This window comes from Elaeis guineensis, chromosome 12 (assembly GCF_000442705.2).
Source record: "Elaeis guineensis isolate ETL-2024a chromosome 12, EG11, whole genome shotgun sequence".
Classification (NCBI taxonomy): Eukaryota; Viridiplantae; Streptophyta; class Magnoliopsida; order Arecales; family Arecaceae; genus Elaeis; species Elaeis guineensis.
In genome coordinates, this window is record NC_026004.2 from 79,247,211 (window position 1) to 79,273,804 (window position 26,594).

At 41.6% G+C, this 26,594-nt stretch overlaps 1 protein-coding gene across 4 annotated transcripts in view; it reads right to left on the reverse strand.

The window, feature by feature from the left end:
* LOC105033275 (SH3 domain-containing protein 2) overlaps window positions 1-26,594 on the reverse strand; it is a 57,084-nt gene that overhangs the window by 2,784 nt on the left and 27,706 nt on the right. For 2 of the 4 annotated variants that reach the window (XM_073246868.1, XM_073246869.1), the window contains exons 3-10: window positions 15,578-15,700; window positions 15,437-15,506; window positions 15,210-15,361; window positions 8,621-8,722; window positions 8,252-8,452; window positions 8,089-8,151; window positions 7,812-7,964; window positions 7,624-7,698 (exon numbers count right to left, since the gene is read on the reverse strand). In XM_073246868.1, the coding sequence (XP_073102969.1) occupies window positions 7,624-7,698; window positions 7,812-7,964; window positions 8,089-8,151; window positions 8,252-8,452; window positions 8,621-8,722; window positions 15,210-15,361; window positions 15,437-15,506; window positions 15,578-15,700 (939 nt within the window). Of the gene's footprint in view, window positions 1-1,744; window positions 2,942-7,623; window positions 7,699-7,811; window positions 7,965-8,088; window positions 8,152-8,251; window positions 8,453-8,620; window positions 8,723-15,209; window positions 15,507-15,577; window positions 15,701-26,594 lie in introns of all 4 variants that reach the window. The other 2 variants (XR_012135920.1, XM_073246867.1) reach the window with 2 other exon arrangements.

The following is a 26,594-nucleotide window of genomic DNA, read 5'->3' on the forward strand; positions in this document are numbered from 1 at the left end:
AATATATAATCAGACTGATTTAAAAATACAATATCAAGGCTGATAAAGAATATATAATCAGGCTGATTTAGGAATACAATATTTACAGTTGACTTGCCATAATACTCCCCCTCAAGTTAGAGCATAGATATTAATCATGCCCAACTTGTTACAAATGTATTCAATCCGAGCTCCATTTAGAGCTTTTATGGAGATATCTCCTAACTGTTCTCCAGTCTTGACGTGCCCTGTTGAGATAATCTTCTCTTGAATCTTTTCACGAACGAAGTGACAGTCAATCTCAATATGTTTAGTTCGTTCGTGAAACACAGGATTAGAAGCAATATGAAGAGCAGCTTGATTATCACACCACAACTTAGCAAGTAGTGAAGTCTTAAGACCAACCTCATCTAATAATTAATGTATCCACATTACTTCACATAGGGATTGTGCCATAGCTCGATATTCTGATTCAGCACTAGAATGAGAAACCACACTCTGCTTCTTACTCCTCCATGATACCAATTCCCTCCAACAAAAACACAATATCCTGTAGTTGATCTCCTGTCAACCTTTGAACCCGCCCAATCAGCATCTGAAAAGCATTCAATATTCAAATGTCCATGACTATTATACAAGAGACCATGTCCAGAGGCTCCCTTCAAGTAACATAAAATTTGTACCAAAGCTTTCCAATGGACAATAGTAAGAGATGACATAAACTGACTTACTACACTTACAGAGTATGCAATATCAGGACGAGTCATTGTAAGATAGTTCAACTTGCCAACCAATCTCCTATGCATCTTAGGATCTTCAAATAACTCACCATCCCCTGCTGTAAGTTGGAGAGTAGGAGTCATCGGTGCACTGCAAGGCTTAGCATCTAATTTTTCTATTTCTGCTAATAAGTCAAGGACATACTTTCTCTGAGATAAGAAGATACCTTTCTTACATCTTGTAACTTCAATGCCCAAAAAATATTTTAACACACCCAAGTCTTATGTTTGAAACTGAGTTTGGAGGAAGGATTTGAGAGATGAGATGCCTGTAGAGTCACTACCTATGATAACAATATCATCCACATAAACCACTAGCAAGATTAGGCCAACTTCAGAATACCTATAAAACACCGAATGATCAGACTTACTCTTTTGCATATCAAACTCCTGTACCACCTCACTGAATCTCCCAAACCAAGCCCGAGGACTCTGTTTTAAGCCATAAAGAGATCTCCGAAGCCTGCAAACTTTACCCAACTTCTCCTAAGCAACAAAACCAGATGGTTGCTCCATATAAACCTTCTCCTATAGATCACCATGAAGAAAGGTATTCTTGATATCCAGTTGGTATAGAGACCAATCATAGGTGGCTGCCAGAGAGATGAACTAGCGAACAGAAGCAAGTTTGACCACAGGAGAGGTGTCAGAGTAATCAACCCCATAAGTCTGAGCATACCTTTTGGCTACAAGACAAGCCTTTAGACGAGCCACAGAACCATCTAGATTGACCTTCACTACAAACACCTATTTACAACCAATGGCTTTCTTCTCTGGGGGCAAAGGCACCAGTTCCCAAGTATCATTAGCATCTAAAGATACTATTTCCTCTTCCATAGCAGCACGCCAGCCAGGATTTGACAATGCCTCAACAACAGTTTTAGGTATGGAAATAGATTCTAGGGAAGTAATAAAACAACGAGAAGAAGAAGACAAATGATCATAAGAGACAAAAGAAAAGATAGGGTAAGTACATTGACATTTACCTTTGCGAAGAGCAATGGGAAGGTCTAAGTCAGAATCACGATCATTGGTGGTAACTGGATCCTCCATCGAAAAAGCTGGTGGAGGGCATGAATCAGGAGTCGCCAACCTACGAGAATAAACATGAACAATAGGAGGTCGAACAGATGGATCAGGAGAGATCTGAGAATTCTGAGTACTGGACATGTGTTTGACAGTGTAGACCAAGAGATCATCTTCCTCCCCCTGACTTTCATAAATGGAAGGAGAGAAATAGAGTAGACTCAAAGAATTTAATATCTGTAGACACAAAATAACGATTAAGGGTTGAAGAGAAACATCTATACCCTTTCTGAACTCGAGAATACCTAAGAAAGACACATTTCAGAGACTTTGGATCCAATTTAGTTACTGAGGACAAGCGTCCTCACAAAGCAAATACTACCAAATATATGAGGTTCAATGGGAAACAAAGATTTAGATGGAAATAAGGTATGTCACCATTAAGGACAGAAGAAGGCATACGATTGATCAAAAAACAGACTATAGAAATAGCATGAGCCCAAAATTGTTTAAGAACCTTCGTTTGAAAAAGAAGTGCTCTAGCTACCTCAAGGAGATGTCGGTTCTTCCTTTCGGCAACTCCATTTTAGGATGGAGTATCAACACATGAGGATTGATGAAGAATACCATTCTGTGACATAATTTTGAAAATTTTTTGAAAAGTATTCTTTGACATTATCACTTCGCAATATACGCACAGAAACATTAAACTACATTTTAAGTTCAGCACAAAAATCACAAAAAATAGAAAATAATTCTGAACGATTCTTCATTAAATATAACCAAGTAGCACGATAGTAATCATCAACAAAGATAACAAAATACTTGAATCCAGACTTGGAAACAATAGGACACAGACCCCAAACATCAGAATGAACTAACTCAAAAAGAGACAATGCCCGTTTATTGACTCGAGATACTGAAGGTAACCGATGATGTTTGGCAAATTGACACGACTCACATTCTAAAATAAACAAAGACTAAAACTGTGGACATAACTTTTTAAAATTAGACAAAGAAGGATGTCCCAACCAACAATGGACTTCGAAAGGAGTTAAGGTACTGGAGCAAGCAAGAGACCGTGACACTTGTTTATCAAGGATATAGAGACCACCCGACTCATGACCTCTACCAATAATCTGCTTCATCGTAAGATCCTGAAATACACAATGATCAGAGAAAAATGAGACAACAATTTAGGACACGAGTTAGCTTATTAACAGACAATAAATTGAAAGCGAACTTCGATAAGCACAAAACAGATGACAACAAATTGATGATGTTGGGTGTGTAATTCCAGAACCCATGACACAAGATGCAGAACCATTAGCCAAGGTAACATTAGAAGAGGTTGTATGAGACTGAAAGGCAGATAAAAGGCTAGAATTATCTGTCATATGATCTGTAGTGCCAGAATCAATGACCCATTTTGAAAAGGAAGACACAAGGCATGTAGTGGATTTACCTGACTCGACGATAGCAGTGACAAGGGAATTGGTAGACTTTAAAGATGCTTGATATTGGGAGAACTGTGCAAACTCTTCTGCAGACACTTGAACAGTTTTCTTGGAGATGAGGCTACTGAGACTCCTCAACAGCTACATTTACCACCTAAGATCGTTGAGATCTGTTCTGAAATTTCCAACATGAACGTTTTGTATGCCCAGGCTCATAACAGTAGTAACAAATAATTCCTCCTAAATCACGATTGGGGGCAGCCTCTCCACTTCGCTGATTACTCCTACTGCCATAAGCCCCTCTATTTCCTCTATTATTTTGTCATCCAGTATCATTGCGATGGACAAGAGCACTATTAGCAGGTTGAGAAAGTTGAGAATTTTCTATACGGAGCACTTGGATAAAAGTATCATGCAAGAGAAAATCTCAAAACTAGAAAGAATCTGAGATTTGGCAGTTTCAAATTCTGGAAACCTCATCACAGCCATTTGCTCTCATTGGGCCTACTGAACTTTCACATCAGGACTAAAGGGCAATAAAACATTAAGTTCCTCATACATTCTTTTGAAATCCATAAAATAAGACGTAAGAGTCTTATCTTGTTTCTCTGCATGATAGAAAGCCTTGCACACATCATAGATCTAGAAAATATTCCCTTTGTCGGAATACAGAAGATCTAAATAGTCCATTAATTCCTTAACAAACTCACATTGATTAATTAAGCTAATTACCTCACTGTGAATAGAGTTCCGAAGTTGTAAAAACAATCGAGCATCCTCCCTTAGCCAGTTTTGTCTTGTATCATCACTGGGTAGATCACTCGTGGTGATCATCTTTATCAATACTACGCAAGTAAATATGAACCGTCTTGCTCCACTCCAAATAATTGGAGCTATTAAGCTAATGTTCCGTGATCTTAGTCATCATCGGAATCACATCAGCAATTACTGTCTTGTTCTCATCCACAGTAGATTTAGTTTCAACCATAATGGCAGACAGGATCTGATGGAAAAAGCTTGCAGCAATTACCAGTTTTGAAGTATCCACAAGAACGCACCAATACCCAAGGAAACTCACAGGACTGCACTAATCGATGCAAGGCGACACCAAGGAAGAAGCCTAAGAGCAACAAGCCGATGCCAGATGCATCCTCACTTGCCGGCGCGTGGGAGCGTCACTGAACAAAGGAGTAGCATGACAAGTCTACTCGCTAGAAATCCAATGACCAGATTCAGATGCTCTTAGTCATCACCGGAATCACATCAGCAATTACTGTCTTGTTCTCATCCACAGTAGATTTAGTTTCAACCATAATGGCAGACAGGATCTGATGGAAAAAGGCTTGCAGCAATTACTAGTTTTGAAGTATCCACAAGAACGCACCAATACCCAAGGCAACTCATAGGACTGCACTAATCGATGCAAGGCGACACCAAGGAAGAAGCCTAAGAGCAAGCCGATGCCGGACGCGTCCTCACTTGCCGGCGCATGGGAGTGTCGCTGAACAAAGGAGTAGCATGACAAGTCTACTCGCCAGGAATCCAATGACCAGATTCAGGGGACTGGCCGATCGGCAACCAAGCAACCGGCTCTAATACTATGTTAATGTCAGGAGCATAAAGAGAATTCTGAAATTGCAGTTTTCAGGTCATTATTTATAGAAGAGATAAAATACAAATATAGAATATACAATTTACAATCAGGCTGATTTACAGGACAAATTTATAGGGATATTTACATCAAGAAATCAAGGCTGATAAGAAATATATAATCAGGCTGATTTGGGAATACAATATCAAGGCTGATAAGAAATATATAATCAGACTGATTTAGGAATACAATATTTACAGTTGACTTGCCATAACGGTTAGCAATACCAACTCCAACACCAGCCCCTCCTGCACCAGCTCTCGCTAACAAATTAGCTTGAAGCCAACTATTGCACTGCCACACAAACCAAGCTCAACCTTCTTTTTCCTGTTCACAACCAAAATGGAGCAACCATTCCCCATCAATGTCTGGCCTAAGCAGAACAAATTCCTCCCCTTCTTCCAACAATTTGTTGGCCCACCCTTATCTTAAGAGAACACCCTTCGTCCTCAAGAGAACACCTTAATGACCATCCTTTGTCCTAGCTCCTAATCTAAATTGACCAGCATCAGGCTTGTCCACCATGTTCTCATGAAGTTCCTCTCCTGCCACTACTTCCTCAAACCCGACTCTAGCAAGAGCATCCTAAGATTTCTTTTCCATATTGCCGGGGCCTAGGACTAGAATACCATCTGTTTTAGGGGAGTCCAACTCATCAACCATTTCAGCAGACACCACTACTGCCACCCCCTTTTCAGCAACCTTCCAGTTGTCCAACGGAGAAAAAGTTTCATTCTAGACTCTTTCATTTGCAGCAGCCCCATTGCTCTAGGACAACAGTAGATCTCGCCCACTAGGGTACAGTTAGCCCATGGAATCTCAGGAACAGGTACAGCAGGCACAACAAAGTCCACAGCCCCAATGACTACAATTGGAACTTACATCTAAATCAAACTCTCCTTCAACAACAAGCTCAAGAACCTCAGCAGGAGCTAGATTCAAATTCAAATTCAAGTTTGGAGCCTGAGTCTCATGCCTACATTCCCGATTCTCATTAACTTTGGATGGAGACTGGACCCGGAAGAGATAAATGGTCCTAACTAACCCATGGTTATCAATGATCAAGGAATATTGCTGCCCTGCTAGGTAAAATAAGACCATTAAGAGAACAGCTTACAAGCTTTCCACGAAGACAACTTGCCTCCAAGGAGTAGAAATGTTGGCCTTTCATATAGTCCACTAACAACCTTTGAGGATCCTAAAGGTGTTAACAACCTTCTGACAGTAGATCAGTTCCATGCATGGAATGCAATCCCCTTCAGGGTGAGAATCACCTTGTGTTAGAAGGCAATAGGATTGCCACCCTAAGAGACCTTCCAACGAAACACCTCGAACCAATCTCCCTGGGAGACGCATTCACCAATATTGTGCAGATATTTGATCATCTTTTAGGAAAATTCACCGGATAGGAATCATCCACATCTCCCAACGCCCTAGGATCCCAAATTTAGCAGAAAAGGCTTCCACAATGTTCAGAAACCTTCCCCCTCCAAATTGGTCACCTCCACTACTGCTTTGTTATAGAAATCTGTGAATCTGCCCATAATGTCCCTATCCAACTATAGAAGCACCACAGGGCACCTAGCTTCACCCATATACTTAGGGAGGACTTTGCTAGGTGATGGTTGAAAGGGGAATTGGCTCAGGAAAACTGATAAAGCAACTTCCCTTGAAAAGCCCTAAGCCTCCACACGAAAAGCACTTAACACCATTCCTGCACCCCTTGAAGTGCCCTTTTCCCTGCACCAAAAACAAACCACAACCAGGAAATCTGACACAGGGTTAGCTCAAGACGAACGAAACTTACTTCTCCCACCCAAACCCAAGTCTTAGCAGTAAAGGCCTAAGAATCTTGACCAACTCTCCAACGGGCAGTGAGAGTGGAAAAAAGGATACCTTCACCTTTGAAGGCCCCCCTAGCCACATCTTTGTAGATCGGAGAGCCGATGGGTCTAGGGACACAGGAACCAGGCCCTCAGGATGATTGCTTGCCCTATTGGAAAGGGCCACTAGAAACCCCCCTTGACCATCTTGATCTCCAGTTCACCACTTGCTGCTGCCAACCATGATCATCCTCTCCAAAGAAGGACCAAGAAACAATCTTTCCTCTTTTCTCCTTCCGATTAGCATCCCTACTCTAATCTGGTACTCTGGGCCAGCTCCCTCCATAGGCAAGCAACAAGTTATGCCATCCAACCAGACAATCCCCTAAAGGAACCACATTTTCTCCCATAAGAATAGGTATGCTCCATTTGATTTATGATTGTGGTTATCTTTATTCCCCAAAAGTATAATGCAATAATAACATGAAAGCAAACTAATAGCCTATATAATTCAATCATGGTCAAATACTTCTTTACTATTCCTTCTCATCTACTAATACATCTGATGTCAATAATATCATGCACCACAAATTCCATCCACAAAAGTCTGGATTTCCTCTTTTATTTTCTGATCTGCTATGCATCAGGTGCCCCTTTTGATCTTTGCCAGATATGCTTATGCTATCTTAATAAATTAGCTACCATATCCTCCATCTGTGGTCCCCAAAACTGTGGTAGTAAGTGCTTTACATAACAACAATAAGGTTCTTTCTTGTATCCCATATGGTGAATAAGATGAAGTTGTCATAAATTTATTGTACTAATATTCAAGTATATTTAGAAGTAAAAAGGATATGGGATTATCAGCTCAAATGTCCAGAAAAGAACAGCTAAAATAGAATAAATACCTTTCTCACAACAACATAGTCACCAACTGACAAGTTCAACTCAATATCTGACTCTGCCTGATATGAATGCATAACCTTCAGAATGTAGAAGCAGGAGTTACATAGAGAATAGGATATACATAAGTATTGCAGAATAGGGCCGATCAGGCATTCCATTGGAAGATCAAGCATAGATAAGTAACAAGTACCTCCCCCAAAAAGTACGTCATAGAAGCAGTTGATCCATCAACCCTTTCAGAAGAAAATATGCCATTAGATTGTTCATATGATGGAGGTGGTGGCATGGGGTCTTCCACAACTGGGCTTGAAGATGCTTCAAATCTTCGGTGCTGAGATACCATCTTTCAATTAAAGCCAACAGCAAAAGAGGATGAAGATATAGTTAGTAATTACATCTTTAATCTATAATTATAGAAACAATAATAACTGCAGCTTTGACTACCATTCAGCATTATGATCACTTACCTCTCCTTCAAGTTGATCAAGAATCTGTAAGATTCTCTGATGGTAGGTGCGCTCTAATTCAACCTATAATGTAGAACAAAATGTCTCTTCTTAAGGGCTCAAATATCAACAACATGCAAAACATATATAACAACAGTGATGTATAAAATGTGATAGACAGTACCATGGAAATAAGACGCTGTAAAGTTAATCTTTGTTGTTGAGCTTCAACAGCAGTCATTGCTGCAACAGCTTCCTTACCCAGTACTGTCATGTTTGACTTCAGCTGCTGCAGCTTGGCTTCAGCAACCTCCATCTTTAAGTTATTATCTACATTGCCAGGAGCTTCTGAAACTTTTATTTGGCGCTTTGAAACTTCGATGGCCTGCGAATGGATATGGGATGGTAGTAAAGTATCAAATCATTAGGTTATGATGAGCAATCTAGACAACCATACATAAAAAGCCACCTAGACTAACCTAATGTGTCATGAAGGAATTAAAAAAAATATTCCATGCTAAGTAAGCAATCAAGCAGTCTCACATAGTTCTACCTGAGCCTCTGCTTCTTGTCTCATTCTCTCATAGCGCTGAGCAAGTTCTCGAGCATCCCCCAGTGGGGCACCCACTACCATTGCTCTTAATGGCTCTGCAACCTGAGAATTCAAGGCATTTGTCCAGTAAAGAAATCAGTCAACAAGTGTTGATGTTAGAAGTGAAAGAAAAAAGGGGGAAAAAGTGTAAGAAGTCTTATATTTATTAATAGCCTCAGAAAAAAAACATACATCAGAGGCCTAAATCCCACCAGACAAACTAAACAGTACAATCATAAGTTCATAATTGTTAACCACAAACAAGTAACCAGAAAATATTACATTATGAAGAATAAAATCCACTACTAGATCCATATAAGCTAACAGAAAGGATGTTATGTACCTAGTACTAGATCAGGATTATTTATGGTCAATCTAGGCATATGTAAACCTACATAAAGTAGCTACTAGGTTATTTATAGTTCCCATGAACACCATCATGTTCCATATGAGAGCATGAAAAATTTTATATTCTCTTGTTCAAGCACTCTCATGTTGAGATCAGGACCATCTACTTATTCTTCTATGGAAGTAAATTGAACATGCTTCTGAAGAGAATAATATCTGTTATGGGAAAAGGTCCTCTATATAACAGCCTACAGATCAATGTGTGTTATCAACAGGTGCCCAGCATTGGATAGATACACTGGAATTGAATGAAGTTATGAAACAGGCTTGGAGATTAGACCATGAACAACCTCCAACTAAAATTAACCTTTCTGGTCTCTAGGGTCCAACATTCATGATTCAATCCAGAGAAATATGTAGTTTCGATTTCATTTCAAGATTCAACTGGATTAAATTGTAGAAATGCCTAAATAAATCCATTCACAGGTCTTCAGTAAGAAGAAGCCAAAAGGAGAAGAATATTACAAGAGAAGTGGGTGAAAAAGGAAGAGAATGGAGAGAACAAGGATCTGGAGGGAAAAGGGGGTGGGGAAGATAGATGGAGAGAGAGAGATGTTGGAGATGTCTAGTCAGGACACCACCACCACAAGACCTTCTCGATGCCACTCGCATTGCACTCAATCAGCAAGAAAAAGAAAGAAGAAAAAATAAATACAAGATAAGAGAAAAAATAAATAAATACATGGATCAGCCCAAGGCTTATCTTCACGGGGCATGCAAAGCTTCACTATGAAAAAGAACAAGTACAAAAGGAGATCCTCACACTCTCAACCCTTATACACAATCTCTCTCAACTAGAAGCTACCCTTATAAAGCTCTCACTAAAACCCAGGAGATCCTCTGCCTCTCACAACTCTCTACTGTAGCCAAACCACAGGGTTCTCTGCCGACTGCTACCACACAACACCCCACAATCTCTGTTTCGCCCGCAAGGTTCTAAGACCTTAGATCAAGCCTACAACAAGTCAAAAATGAAGTAACAGTTTAATCAAGACTCCAGATGCTTTTCAGTCGTCCGATCGCGCCTCAAATCGGAATCTGGCCGTCTGATCGCGCTTCAGCTCGCTGCCAAACTCTCCTGATCTCTCTGAAACTGATCACAGTCGTTCGATCGTGACCAGCTAAGCTCTTAACCGTTGGATAGCGCAAATAGGGCCGTCGGTCCACAGAAACCTCCATGGACCATAAGAAATGGGCCTGGAAATGGAGCCGGTCCATTGTGGGCCGCATGAAACCCATGTGGAAACGATCTATCGGTCCACACGGCATCCCATGGACCGTCGATCCACGCACTGTGCGTGGACCGCGTAAGAACTCCGCGCGGCCTGGGCCGCACATCACTACGCGCGCTCGCTCCGCCACTGCCTCCACCAGCCCGCCGCGGGCTTCCGTCGCTTCGTGGATCATGCTACCTTCTTTTACGCGTATATCCTCCATCTGGACTCCATTTGAACTGTTCCTGAGCTCGTTGGACTCCGTTCGTCGTTCTGAACTTTGCTATGGGCTCAAGTGTGAACCAAATCTCGAGACGTCAAATTCTAACAATCTTCATCTCGACTCAATATTCGACCTCCTAACTCTGAGAGCTCATCTCTCACCCCCATGCCCTGGGACAATCACTTGCTGCTCATGGATGGGCAAATATGGGAGTCGAGCCAGGCCGCTCAATTCCATCTCTGTCATGGGCCCAACCTGAGACCTGCTCGCGGTTGTCTCCTGTGGCAATAAAAACTTCACCTTGCGATGTCACCTCTTGCCTTTTCGAATCTCCTATCTCGTGCCTGCTCCTGGAGCTTCACCTCGCTCTGAGCTCCCTGCCAAGAGATGTTGTCCTCCATACTGCTTCCCCTTCATCACGACTCTATTGCCGCACACGATCTTCAGAATTCCTCCATCAGCTCTCCACCTGTAGCTGCTTGAATCCAGTCTGCTGAGAAAAATTAGATTTCTTTTAAAGCTGGGTATGTATCAGATCTCACCCAACTTTCTCACTGCTCCATCATGTGTCTCCATGCTAACTATTTCAATATTTTTGATCGCACAGCTCGATCCATCAGACAAGTAAACAGTACCCTCACTGTTCTTTAGGGACTCAAACAGCTCCTCTCTGCAACAAACATGATGGGAACAAGCTGAGTCTAAGATCCACTACTGGAAAGGAGTAGATACCTCATCTGAGACCATAAATGCATCAACGATCTCAGTGTCGCTACTAGCTGCCGCCATAGTAGCCATCATCCGATTCTTGAGTTGAGGGCAATCTCTGACATGATGCCCCAACTCGTCACATCAGTAGCATCTGATCTTGCTGTAATCCCTCATCCTGGACTTGGACCGCCCACATTGCGATCATCTATCGCTTTGTCTTTCGCCACCACATCCTTCAATCATGCTATAACTGAGTCATCGCCTGAACTCGAAGTCTGATTCTCCCATCTGAAAACCTCGTTCTAGAGAAGTGCAGAAATCACCTCGTCCATCTTGATGGTACTCTTTTTCACTAAAAAAGCAGTCACCAAGGACTCGAAAGAGGAAGGGATGATAACAAGACCAACGTCCTGATCTTCTACTCAACTTTCTCACCAATATTGAGGTCGGTGAGGATCTTCTGGAAGTTGCTTAGATGCTTTTGCACGCTCTGTCCCTTGATCATCTGTAGTTGATAGAACTGACTCCAAAGGAAGAGTGTTGGTGAGGGACTTTGCCATGTACAATTCTTCGAGCTTTGATCACATCGTCGTCGGAGAAATCTCGTCAAGCACATGGATCACCAATCATCTGCTAGGTACAAACGGATCGTACTCACCACCTGCATCTGGAGCTATCTCCAAACCGTCACCTCCATGGTAGTCGGCTTCTCCTTGCACAAAAGAGCATCGATCAACCCCTGCTGGATGAGCACATCCTTCACCCTCGACTGTCAGAGGGAGAAATTGCTCTTTCCATCAAACCTACTGACCTCCATCTTGATTGAACATGTCTTCTCCATCTTTTTCGATCTCAATCAATACCGTCACGATCTAGGCAACCTCGTAAGCCGTTATCGCCGGAGCTCTGATACCAATTGTTAGAGATGTCTGGCCAGGACACCACTACCACAGGACCTTCTCGATACCACTCACGTTGCACCCGATCAGCAAGAAAAAGAAAGAAGAAAAAATAAATACAAGATAAGAAAAAAAATAAGTATGTGGATCAGCCCAAAGCTTATCTCCACGGGGCATGCAAAGCTTCACTATGAAAAAGAACAAGTACAAGAGGAAATCCTCACACTCTCAACTCTTATACACAAAATCTCTCAACTAGAAGCTACCCCTACAAAGCTCTTACTAGAACCCAGGAGATCCTCTGCCTCTCACAACTCTCTACTGTTGCCGAACCATAGGATTCTCTGCCGACTGCTAGCACACAACACCCTACAATCTTTGTTTCGCCCATAAGGTTTTAAAGACCTTAGATCAAGCCTAAAACAAGTCAAAAATGAAATAACAGTCTAATCAGGACTCTAGAAGCTTTTCGGCCATCCAATCGTGCCTCAGCTCGCTGCCAAACTCTCCTGATCTCCCTGGAACCGATTACAACCGTTCGATTGTGACCGACTGAGCTCTTAATCGTTGGATAGCGCAAATAGGGTTGCCGGTCCACAGAAACGTCCATGGACCCCGAGAAATAGGCCTGAAAATAGAGCCAGTCCATCGTGGACCGCACGAAACCCATGTGGAAACGATCTGTCGGTCATGCGGCATCCCATGGACCACCGGTCCATGCACCGCACGTGGACCGCATTAGAAATGCGGGCCGCGCCTACCGCGCACGCCTGGGCCTGGGCTGCGCACCGCCACATGCTCTCGCTCCGTCGCAGGCTTCCACCGCTTCGTGGTCGTGCCATTTTTTGCGCATATCTCCTCCATCTGGACTACGTTTGGACGGTTCTTAGGCTCATTGGACTTCGTTCGTCATCCTGGACCTCGCTGTGGGCTCAATGTGGATCAAATTTCGAGGCATCAAATCCTAACAAGAGAGAGCACAGTATGCCCATTAAGGAGATGGAAGCATCAAAACACATTATTATCCCAGAACTCATGTGCACACAACATGATGAAAACTTTAAAATTATGTCTTTAAAATTTTCAAAATTACCACAAGAAATGGCGTAGGGTCACTGAGTTGAAAAGGTAATGTAAATTTGCCAATATAGCACACAAGGAGTCCTTAAATCAAAGACCCACGTGCGTGGAGGAAGGTCAGCCCTATAAGTTAGCAAAAATTTGATTCTGCCATGTGTAAAATCCATAGACATGATAGCATCACAGTGTTGGTCTTTATTCCATTTAGATCAAGCTCAAGTTTCAATTACAATTGCTTAAAGTAGCAAAAAATGAAGCAATTGTCATTTCAGTTTGTTTACTCCATCGCCTGACAACAATTAAGATTAATGTTTGAGATTCTCTTCTCATTCAAGTCTTTGTTACAGTTGCTTGCTTTCTAACAATTCAAAACAGCCAGTTCGATCCATAAAATTTTAAGTGAAAACCACATATTTCAAGCCAGACTAACGTGGGCTTGTACAAAAGTATGAGACACCCTCTAGAAAACCTAGATAATAAGGTGCTCATGAGAGTGACTAAATCCTCAAACGAAGTAAGCCCATATAAGAACAAACTGAATCCAAAGTTGATTAGATCAAATCTAATTGTTATTGGTGCCAAATTGCCAATATATGACCAATGTAACATCTCAAAGTTGGTTACTTATCAGGATTTCACATTCATTCCTCTTATATCTAAAAGCAAATCCAATAAGACTTTGGACTCTAGGAATTAAAGCCCGATCCAATAGCCAACCAGACTCCTCTTTTAGACTTAAACATAAGATTTGGGTGGAAATAGACATCACAAGTTGCAGTTTTATCTCATTTTCCTAAGCCAGTCTATGGCTTCTTTAACATTCATTTTAAACATGTTACATCCATTCAAGCTTCATTATTAAATGTATCTTTAAAATTCCATCCCAAATAAAGCAATCATTATCAAATTCAGTGCACATAACAAAGAACTTAAGCAAAATAATAGACCTCATGATGTTGTCAGGTTTGCTGAAATAAATTTCCAAAGAATTGTTGAAATCAAAATGATGTTGGCTTGTTTTAGATTGAACTGAACCGTTAAAGGACTAAATGGAACAATTGCTTCTTCTACAGCTTAAATCTTAGATCATGGTTGAAATTAAACTTCTTCTCTCATAAATCCTATTCATACTAAAACATATCGTCTGAAATTTCTATTGCCTGTAGCACATGGCTTTGGTATTTAGCATGAAAATTATATGAATGAAATTTAAAACAAGACATTGAAAATGACCATGCCAATGTTTCATTGATACCAAACTCGCATGACTTGTATGATGGTCCATGCATGACAATATATTTCATTGGTTGGAAGGCATATTACCATGATTTGTATGCTAGTGCATATGTGTTGCAATACAGAATATTATATATATAAGGGAGTAATACATATTTTCCGGTATTAGATTGAGATATATCACATTGTTTATTGCTATAATTAGCACTGCATATTACTCTAGAATGGTGAGTAAGAACAAAGTGAAAAATGCCCCCCAATTAGGCAATTCAAGCTTAAGGCTCCATTAGATTTTCATCAGCATTCTACAAGATGAGTAACTCTTTGGAAACTGTGTTTGTAGAACCATTACTCCAGAGGCTTTGTCTCGAATTATGCCTACCTTCAACCATCAATCAAAGCTGAAGTTTACAAAAGAAAGCCTAACCATTCGACACAAGGGGCTGAAAAAAATATTTGGTCATTAATGGGCCTTGGGGAACAAAACCGGATGGAGATGTGAGCCTATCAACAAGATTCCTATTCCTTGAGATCCTTCAAATATGGATGAATAGGTCAATCAATAAACTTATTAGTTAACAAAATATAGGATATTCTAAACTCTAAACTTATGTTATTCTTAAATCAAACATAATTCCAATGCTAAGTCAGCAAGAACTACGCGTAGTGTAAGGATAAACCCTTTCCTCAATATTATGACTTGGAGCTTATACATGCAAAGAACTCTAGGAAAACCAGAAGAGTAGGTCAATGTACAGAGTGCAACCAACCAATCAGACCTGGGTGCCAAGGGCTTTTAAGAGATTCCCGCGCTCTTGTTCTATTTGAGCACGAGCTCTTCCAAAACCTAATGCAGCTTTTGATAATGTACTGCCAATTGTGCAGCTGTTTTCCACACCATATCTTTTACTATCTTCTGACAATTTAGTACCTGTGAAATATATTTTTAAGTTAGCAGATGATAAATTTTTCAAGTGGAAAGAAACAATAAAATTTGCAAAATTACCTATTTCAACTTGTTTGGATCCAGTAACAACATAGCCTTCCACACCGCGAACAATATCTCTTTGAAAATGCTGAAAATACAAAAAGTTTAAGGGAATTGGATATAAAAAACTTGCAAGTGGATCGTTCAAAGATGCCCAACCTTGCCCGAACGTGTAGATATGTAAAGCTTCTCTAGTCTTTGATGCTGTTGAAGTTCCAACTCATCCATTAATACATTTTCTGAACCTCCATATCCACCACCTCCAAATTGCTTGAGAACAGCCTGCAAGGATACAGGGCAAGATAATCAAGTGTTTTCATCTTCACAATGATAAAAATATATTTAAAAAAAAGCGCAAGATGTTCTATTAAGTAATTCCAATAGCAACATATTAGCTTTTCAGTTGTGCAAGTTGAAAGAATTTGTTCCAAGGAGAAGATGCAAAAGGAATTAAATCTTTTTTTTGTTAGTTCACCACCTTAACTACAAATAGACAAACCTTGTTCTCTAGGCAGAGCATACAAAGGCAAGATCGCCTTTTCTCACATTTCTTTCTTCTAACACCAGAGGAATGAGCAGCATGATGATAATATTGCCACATGCAAGAACAATATATTTCTCTATTGAGGCGAATTAAATGCTAAGCAAATGTAATTAAGTTCCATTAAGGGAAACAGATATGCCTCTACTGTAATATGTGGAAGTACCAATGCAATTTCACAGTCATTCAGTTTGAATGCTACATGACGAACATAATGTAGAAGGCAGAGCAGGAAGACCTAGGATGTAGAAGATCATAACACAAGTGATTCTGTAGATCTGATTCCTACATATCCATCTGTCTAGATATCATCATATAATTCTAGAAAGCCATAGCTTTGGAAGAAGCTTGAACACTTTGGGAAGGTGTTTTTATTGATAAATAGAAGAATCTACTTCAACTGAGAGATTACCAACACTTTAAGGGTTTGCATTGCATTTCATGAAATAAAAGCATTAGGATTCAGAGTGATGAACATGGCATGTCAAATAATCAAATATAACAAAGTAATTGACCATGAGGCTAACTATGCTGCATATGAACTACATTAAGAAATCAAATTACAAACAAGTTGAAATGCATTGAAAGATCTATTTATTTAAACCCAAAATTCAACAAATGAGAACAAACCAAGGGTTCAAGAATCCAGTAGTAGGGGAGGAACTGTTTGGTTCAAGTCAAAACAAGAGGGTCTAGGTTCTTGCAAACTTACCCCCATGAAGGGAAGCAGGGGACAACACAGAATGAACTGCATCATGAAATGCCCAGGCCAATCTCAAAATGAGTGGTTTGGCCATGTTGGCTGCAATCACCCCAAAATGGCTGGTTCAAGGGCAATAACAAGCGCTACCACTTGGGACCACCTTTCTAGGCTTTTTCCTCTGCCGTTATCTTATCTTGCTAGAAAAAACCATGAGGAGAGAGAACAATGTGCAATGCATGGGATCTGGTTCTTTTTCATCATATATCAAGGATTTTATTCTCACAAAATTAAAGGACTCAAAGTATGTGGCTTCTTTCCTCCCCTTTCTTTTATTTTTTTTTTTTAAAGAAAAAAGAAAAACAGCACAAAATCCATGGATAATTGACACATGCATAGGAAATTCCATCCAAATCTCATAAAATATGATCTCACGCTAGGAACCAAGATCAAGTTTGAGGATCTTGAGGGTTTTGGATTGAATTCCAAAATGTATACCCAAAAATTAATTTAATCTGAAATTAATCCAATCAAACAGTATCTGCTTGGATGGAATTTGGTGTTGGATGTAGGGGACAATTTTCTCTACATCTACTAGATTATAAAGGGACATTGCTTGGTGGTATGATAAAAGGCTTGGGCTATACAAGCACAATGGCATGGGTGTAGTCATAGGATTGTTAAGTCATCAACCCTTGTTTCTGATGGACACAGGAGCCCCTTCCCCTCTTTTTCTATCTACAAACTCCATTAGATGATGATGATGATTCTATCTCCATCAGAAATAGGGGATAAAACATTCACCATCCCTTATTTCTGATGGACAAAGACGCAGCATCTGCTGATGAAAAATAGAGGAGAAGATCCAATTAATCTGATGGGCAGAGCAGAGGGGAGGAAGAGGAGAAGTAATCAGATGGACCCTCAACCCAATCAATTTGATGGGAAACTAGTAGAAAGATAGATAAGGCATGCTTTCTTTACACCCAGCCTTCTCTCTAAGGCATATAATAGGCATGTCTATTTAACAACAAAGTAATTTCACCTCTCCTTGAGCCTGTTGAGACACCATGGTGGCACCTAGATGTGCCTTGGACAACAATATTAAGTCCATATAAAAGGTCACAGTGATGTCAAAAGTTTGTACTAATGATCTATTCACCTTCATTCTCTCTTTTTCATTGTTCATTTGATTTGCTATCTCTTCTAATAATGTAGCTCCAATTACCGGCAACATTGTACGACTATCATATTAGATGAATTAAGACACATAATAGAAAAATATCATTTACATCCTCTACTATAATTCCTCTATGTTGGAATACTGTTATATTTGGAAAGTTATATTTAGAAAGCATGACAATTCCTCCATTAGATATTTGGAAAGCATGACAATTTCTCCATAGAAAAATATATCAATTACTCCATCAACTCCACCATCCTTAATTTTGTATCATTTGAATTTCTTCTTTATTTGTTTCCCACAATCATGGGATTATATTTTTTCTTTATTTGTTTCCCACAATCACGAGATTTTGATGGATCTTGGTGTATGATATAGATTTATAAACGAATGCAATAGACAAACAAACTTCACCATTTACCATTTAACATGGTATCAGAGCCAAGATGAAAAAACTCTGAGCCTACTGCTTACAAGCGGTACTCTTCCTCACTGTGCTTCCATTCCAGTGGCATTTTTTCTTCCTGTTTTAGCTGTGCATCTTTCCTGCCAACAGGACATGATCCAGACTAGAGGTGGCTGACAAAACCTACTATAGATCGCTGTTATTCTCTGAATGGCTGACCACCTCGTACAGTCAATGTCGCCCAGACAGATTCCATTGAGATCATGAAATCTAGTTCAGATTCCTCCGAGAGACAATCATCTCAAACTATTCTCTTATCAGGTGCAGAGTATAATGAATTCTTTCAATATCCGGCAGCCAAGTAGTCTTTTCCCCCTGCTGCTCAGACCGATAATCCAGTTGCTTGCCTTTCTCAATCTTCTTCACCTGAACCCTGGGTTCTTGACTCTAGTGCCTCTGATCACATCTCTGGTAACCAAAATCTTTTCTCACATATTATCAGTTCTACAACTCTTCCTACTATTACCTTAGCTAATGGTTCCAAAATAGTTGCCAAAAGCATTGGTCAGGCTAAACCTCTTCCTTCTTTGTCTTTAGATTCTGTTCTTTATGTGCCTAGGTGTCCCTTTAATTTAATTTCTGTTGGCAAATTAACCTATACTCTTAATTGCTCTATTACTTTTGTTGATAATTCTATTCTTGTACAGGACCGGAGTACAGTGCTGATGATTGGCACAGGGCATGAGTCTGAAGATCTATATCATCTCACTATTCCTACATCTCCAGTGGCCTGCACAACTAATGAGTCACTAGATCTTGTTCACAATCGTTTGGGACATCCGAGCCTTTCCAAACTCCAAAAGATAGTTCCTCGTCTCTCCACTTTGCCGTCTTTAGATTGTGAGTCATGTCAACTTAACAAACAAGCACGTGCTTCATTTCCAAGATGTAGTACCAGTAGAGCTGAATCTCCTTTTTATCTTGTTCATACAAATGTTTGGGGTCATAGTCATATCAGTTCTATCTTAGGTTTTTATTACTTTGTTACTTTTATTGATGATTATTCTCATTGTACTTGGTTATTTCTAATTGTTGGGGCAGATCCTTGGCCCTTACCCGACTAACCTTCTTCTTTGCCTCTCGACCGATCAAGCGTGTTGCACCGACCAGGTTACTGTAGTCCAGCCCAACTTGGATTAACGTGTTTTAGCCCAATCGACTCTCCATCAACTGAGATCGATGATACTTAACCGACTAAGGGCAACACACTTAACCAAGTCAGCACTAAGCCGACTCGGTTCGACGTGCCGCCTACACGAGGTGTAATATTTGGTATACGGCCGACTACTTACTCGACGCCCTACTGACTATCGAAATCGACGACTAGTTGGCACCATTCGATGGGCACCAGCCAAGCAGCTGAACGTCAAGTGTGGCTGCCATGCTACCCCATCGGACCACATCAAGTCATGTCACCCAAGAGTCATACCTTGGGCAGCTGGCTGCATGCCATGATGGGACACCATGAGGTCATTAATTACGCCACATGCGTAATGAAGCCCACCGCCACGGCCACCTATGTGCCGAACAAATGGCACGCCTACCGTCAGGGCATTTAAAGATGCCCCATGCAGCTCCGTACGATGGAACACGATAGGAATGACCTCTCGTCCTTCTGCCCTTGATCTTGCTCCCTCAATAAATAGAGGTAAAAAGGGACCCCCGACAGGTACACACAAAAACAGAGCCAAAACTCTGCCTCTCTCACCCCTCCATCTGTTAAGTTAGAAACTGACTTGAGCATCAGAGAGTCCTTGCCGAAGGTTTCCGGCAAGGACTTACCTTACAAATCCCGCAGCCACTTTCAAATGCCGCCGACCAATCTTTCCGCTCAGTTCCCGTTGATCCAACCTGTGTCCAGTTTTCAGTTCAATAGATCACGAGCCCTCGCTCTCGTCTTCGGGCCTCTTAACTGTGCCCTTTCTCCGGCAAGCGGGCATCCTCTCCCGACTTCCCACCGTTCGATGCTCAGACGCGGCGATTCGGCTCTCGACCGACTATCCCACCAAAGACAAGCCGCAACAATTTGGCATGCCAAGATGGGAGAAGAGAATATTCTTCCAAGAACCATTACGGCCAAGACGAGAACGCAAAATGCTTCTGCAAGCTCTGCTCGACGCTTATCGCAATGTGATGCACCTCCGATGGCCCTCGGGGAGCCAAGCGCTTCATGATCGATGGTGACAATGGACCACCCGCAATTTGCTGCCTTGTACCATAAGCGAAGACTCTGACAGAGGCTGTTCACGGCCTCCAGCAGCAGCAACGACAGTCAGAGGAGCCGACGCTGCCCGATATGCCCTCCCGACATAGCCACCGACCCCATTCTCTGTCCCACCATTCGATTCGATATTCCTGCCGGACAAGTCCTCGACCCATCCGACGGTCGCCACATCCAGACTCCCGCATGCTCCATGTGCCAACTCCAACGATCACCGATCTCCTTCCCTTCGACGAGCTCCACACAAGAGGAAGAGACCCCAATCTCCGTCAAGCTCTTTTTCTTTTGGAAAAGATTCTACCCCGAGATATTCCAAACATCCTGATGAGTCTCAACAACGGTTGGATGATTATGACCGTAAGCTGAAGGAGCTTGATCGCCACCTAGATCAGCTCCAAACAAATAATCAGGATTCCACCAGCAAGCTTGGCATCAGCTCTCGTCCGCCCTTCTGTCGACAGATCCTAATGAGCCGATTCCTAGTCAGTTCAAGATGCCACAGATGGAGCCATATGATGGCTCCACCGACCTATTCGACCACCTTGAGAGCTACAAGACTCTCATGCTTCTTTAGGGGAGCATCCAACGCCCTCCTCTGCATAGCCTTTCCGATCCCTCTCCAAAAAACTATCCGAACATGATACTTCGGACTTCAATCGAAGAGCATCCATTCATTCGAGCAGTTTGAGCAACTCTTCGTGACGCACTTCGGCACCAACCCAAGGGTGCCACGAACCTCCGATAGCTTTTTCTCTGTCAGACAACAGGATAGAGAATCTCTACGGGACTTTGTGGTGCATTTCAACGCTGTCACCTTAGAGTTCAAGAACCTCAATGAGTCAACGGCCATCGCAGCCATGAAGTGAGAACTATGTAGCTCTAGGTTCACTTACTCCCTGGACAAGACGCTTCCCCAATCCTATGCCGAACTCCTGGAGCGTGCGCAGAAGTACATCCATGCCGAGGAAGGTACGACTGACAGGCACCAGTCCGAGGGCAAAGATCAGAAAAAGAAGATGAAGAAGGAAGGAATCTCTGCGGGCCCAGTCGAACCTGTGCTAAGAAGGAGGTTCCACCTTTCCGATCAAATCTGAAGCCTAAAAACTCCGACAACAGGTACGACTCCTACACCCCTCTGACCAATCCTCATGCGTAGATTCTGATTAAAATAGAGGGGGAGAGCTACCTTCGACGACCCCAACCAATGAAGTCGAAGTCTCGCAACCGGAAGCGCTACTATCAATTCCATCGTGATCACGATCACGATACCGAACAGTGCATCCAATTAAAGAATGAGATAGAGGATCTGATAAGGCGGAGATATCTCAGGAAATACGTGCGAGAGTGGCCTGTGCAGCTGCCTTCTGATCCACCTCCACAGTCGCATCCCGAGGAAGCTCATGTCGGGTTTCAGTGACGCAGCAGAATGTAAATTTTAAAAATTTTTATATGCATTCAACAATTGAAAACATGTTTAACGGTTAAACTAGACTACCGAAACCCAAAGCCCTAAAAACACCTTGATGATTACAATCAAACAACATAAGCATGTAAAACAAGAAGAGATCAGAAGCCATATACCAATATGAAGACGATGATCTGGTAATCATGAGATCTCCACAAGACTTCAAAGTAGAAGCCCTCCAATGGTAATCCATACGGGATTGATCAGGGCCCTTCTCAATTCAATGTAGTGCTGCAGTCTTCTTCGCAAGTTCACTGCCGATCGTCCTTCGCAAGAACGGATTGCATCACTGCTTGTATGCCTTCGAGACCTCCACTAGGACCACTTTAGGAACCATTTCCCAAATGATCTCACCACACAAAAATCAGATTTGATGTTCAACACTTGAACAATCTGATTTTAGGACAAGCATCACATGCTTTCCATTTTCTCTTCCCTTCCTTTCCATATTTCTCTCCCTTTTCCTTGTCTTTTTCTTTTCAGATTTTTTCTATCTTTTCCTCACATTATCCCAGGCCTAAGGCACCTTTGGATCAGCTTTTATCCCTTATGGAGCGCCCCTTATATAAGGAATGAAAGGCGCCACATAATTCCTAAGGGACGCCAACTCTTGGCGTCCCTTAATCCTTACACGCTAAAATAAATTTTCTAGGTGGAAACCCAAGAGCAAGGCATGGAATAAGAGGTGTTTTACTAGCAGAAGGACTCCTCTGCGTACAAAAATTAAGACACCATCTTATGGCACGTGGGATTAAGGAAACGAGAGAAATCAAGAGTCCAAAACAATAAAGACTCTTCCAAAATCAATGCATAAAAGCATGTGGTGTCCCATTTAATTTTGGCATTCAAGCTCCTTGCCAGAGAAGGACTCTTCTTTCTCTTCTATGTCCACAAATCCAAAAGTCATCACATGACACGAGGAAATAAAAGAAACGCATGAAATCCAAAAGGAATTTAAGAGGAGTAGATGAGAAGGACTCTTCCTTCTCATCGCCATTTATTTTTGGGCATGACATTTATTTGTGCATGGGTTTTGGCGTGGAGGAGGAATATCTCCCATGGAACACTTCCATAAAAATCAGATAAGCCACCTAATAATTAGATGGTTCAAACCCAATCACATTAGATCAAAGCAATAAGGGTTAGCACAAACACATTTGCACTGAATCCAATTGAGAACTTGAGTTAATTCATGTGCTAGCAATTTAATTAACCCATTGAATTTACAATAAATCCAAATAGATTGGACCAAGACCAAATCCCTATTGTGTGTGACCATTGGTTTCAAATCTAGCCAGCAGTGGACCAAGACTCTCGACGTAATCATAATTCGATTAGATTAGGTCAGCTCAAGATCCAATCAACTAGGACTCTTCCTAATTGATTCTTTGAATTAAACTCTTTTAATTCTGACGAGTCCATAAGTCAAGATTGACGTCTAGCAACATATCATGACTACCCAAAAGATTTAGAATTTGATAGAAATACCATAATTATCCTTCCATGGCGAGTTACCGTGCAATTCAATCCTTCGATCACACATCCAGACAAGCCATGGGCATGAAAATATGTCAAGCCCAAATACCTATCCACATGTATCTCGATCTGATGATGATGACTCGATTGATGAATCAGTAGAAATCTTTTCTACTGTTCATCCTTGCTCTGGTCAGAGACTCTCAGAGTCATCATCCTATGAGATCACATAGGATGTTCTCTCCTCCTACAAGGAGTGACCGATTCCTTATTAACAACTCACAACCTCCATGCACACTTCACCATACCCAGAATATCCCACACACATCTCAAAGTGGCATGCTAGAAAATAAATCAAAGGATCCATATACACAAGGTACCATGGTGATCTCAGATCAAAAGATTACATGCATCACTTCCACTGGAGAATCATCTGTCAATATGCTGTAAGGCTCCATCAGATATTCTTTCTGTGGGTCAATTCAGTGAACTCATTCTCTAATGAGCACCTACATCCTTGTATTAGTTCCCCACACAAGTGATTATGAGATCAACCACCTTCTCCATGAGATACATAAGATGTACCAGTCTTACCGGCATCATCGATCTCCGACTCGATGATCCAACGACTGAGAAATTTTAGATTGAGGCTATCAAGATTTTAGATCTCACTGACATGATCTCATCATGGCCCTAAAATCATTGTCCTAATCTATAGAATTTATCATAATCATAAAAATATGATGCAGCAAATGATAAAACACAATACCTCATGAATAATATAACTAATGTCATGCAAATGAGTAGCAAGATATCACAGAAAAATTCTTTCACATCACCAATGCGATTGGCTTGTAGGATACTAATCTTTTAATCTCCCACTTGCACTATAGCCAATCGCCCCTATATCTGATGCCCACGCAATCAAGGTGGTGAACACACTGCTGCTGTGTAAAGGGTTGATGAACTGGTTTATTATATTGTTCTATATATGAACTTATTTTATGATCAAATCATGAATGAGGTGAAAGTGCTATAGGATGTACGTGGGTACCTGATGAGACCACACCCAACTCAGTGATGAACCCTTTCATCTGGCAACTTTCTTTAGCAATCTTTATTCGCAGCAATTAACTGAGTCAAACACAGTTTGCTGTTTGGAACTCTTCCAATTCACTGCTTTTCTAGTACTCCTCAAGTACTTTGAGAATGCTTTTCACAGTTTTCAAAAATCCTATCATGGATCTACCGAAATCAATGATTATGCACAACGCATAAACCACATCAGGCTTGGTATATTGAATATATGGATAAGTAAACACTTTTACACCCATTTATGTTGAACCCCTTCAACATAAAATCCATGTACCTAGACTGGGACAAGCCTAACATCCACTTATATCTATCCCTATATATGCCAAGTATATTGGATGCTTAACCCAAGTCGTTTCAGAAAAACGTTTGTGATAAATATGTCATTGATCGAGTGTAATATCGGGACTACCTCTCAATATGCTATATGTCTTCTACATACATAAGAAGTTAGTGAGTCTCCCACTTGTTTTCTTGTACACACAGTTCATCCATATTTGATAAAGTCAAACATTTTGACTATCTCATCAAAAATAAAAGTACCGACTCCTCAATGTCTGCTTTAATCCATAAATGCATTTGCCCTCCCATTAAAGACAAACTCTCTAGATAGTGTGTGGCAATAGCAAAAAAATCTGGATTGACATTCCTGTTAGCAGCCTGTTGGATCATACCCATGGGTGCTTCAACCATAGTCCATACTTGATTGATGCATCGGGAGTTCATTTCGGATATCATGATTTCAAGCCATCTGTCAGAGTCTCTACTCATGACTATCTCTGAATAGGTCAAGAAAATATCATTCTCAATGATGTATGGTGTATCGTTATTCTCAATGACAAACCCATAATTTTGAGTGGTACATTACACACTCAGATTTGACCTTCAGTGAGGAGGTGTGTGTCATAGTTGGTGTTGGGTATAAAATAACCCCTGTCGAAGTTCGTAAAAGGCTGACCCTTTCAGGGCTCTTCCGGCTTCCGACCTTGTGCAGCGTCTTTCTGAACTCCCCCGACCGTCCGAGCTTCCATAATACCATCCGGACTTCTTCGATAATGAGCTCCTCCATTCATCTACCGGGCTGCTCCAAACGCTTTCTGAGCTTCACTATCAGCCGATTTTCTACAGTGATCGACTATTCTCCGAATCTCTTCCAGACTTCTTCCGACCACGAACGACTTTACTCCGAACTTCTTCCGGACTTCGTTAATGTCTGAGCTTCTCCAACAGCAGGACTTTTACAGTAACCAGACTCCATCCAAGTTTCTACAACGGTCGACCGCCTTCCGGATTTCATCCGAGCTCCTACGAGAGTCGGATCCCAGCAGAACTTTTACAATGGATGGATCCCAGACGAACTTCTACAACGGACGGGCTCCACCAGCCAGATTTCTATTTCGAATTTCTTCCGGACTTCGTCAATGACCGAGCTTCTCCAGCAGCGGGACTTCTACAATAAGAAGTCTCCATCCGAGCTTCCACGACAACCGATCTTTGTCCGAACTTCTACAACAGAATTGAATTCTGGACTCCTCCAATGTTCGACCTTTCCCAGTGTCCTCAAGACTCCTCCAACGGACGAACCTCCACAATGCCATCCGAACTCCACTGTCGGTCGACCCTCTATCGGATCCCTCATGAAACCGGATCTCTCTGACAGACAGTCCTCAGACGAGCTTCTACATCAGGCAAAATACAGACGGACTTCTCTAGCAATCGGACTCCTGCCGAACTTCTCCAATAGAAAGTCTCCGTCCGAGCTTCTACAGCAGATGACTTCCGCCTGCAGCATCAGCACTCAAGACACTCGACAACAATGGACTCGTCAGCAACCTCGGAGACATCCGAGCCTCTCTTAGATTGCTGAGACAGAGAGCCATTCCGCTTCATCAGACGTCCCAGCCGAGCTTCAGCCGTCAGGTCCGAACTCTCTGGCAAGTCACGACAATGGCCACTACCCCACTCCACTCTGTAACAGATTCCACGTGGCCCCACCACTCTCTGGCAAGTCGCGACAACGGACACCACTCCA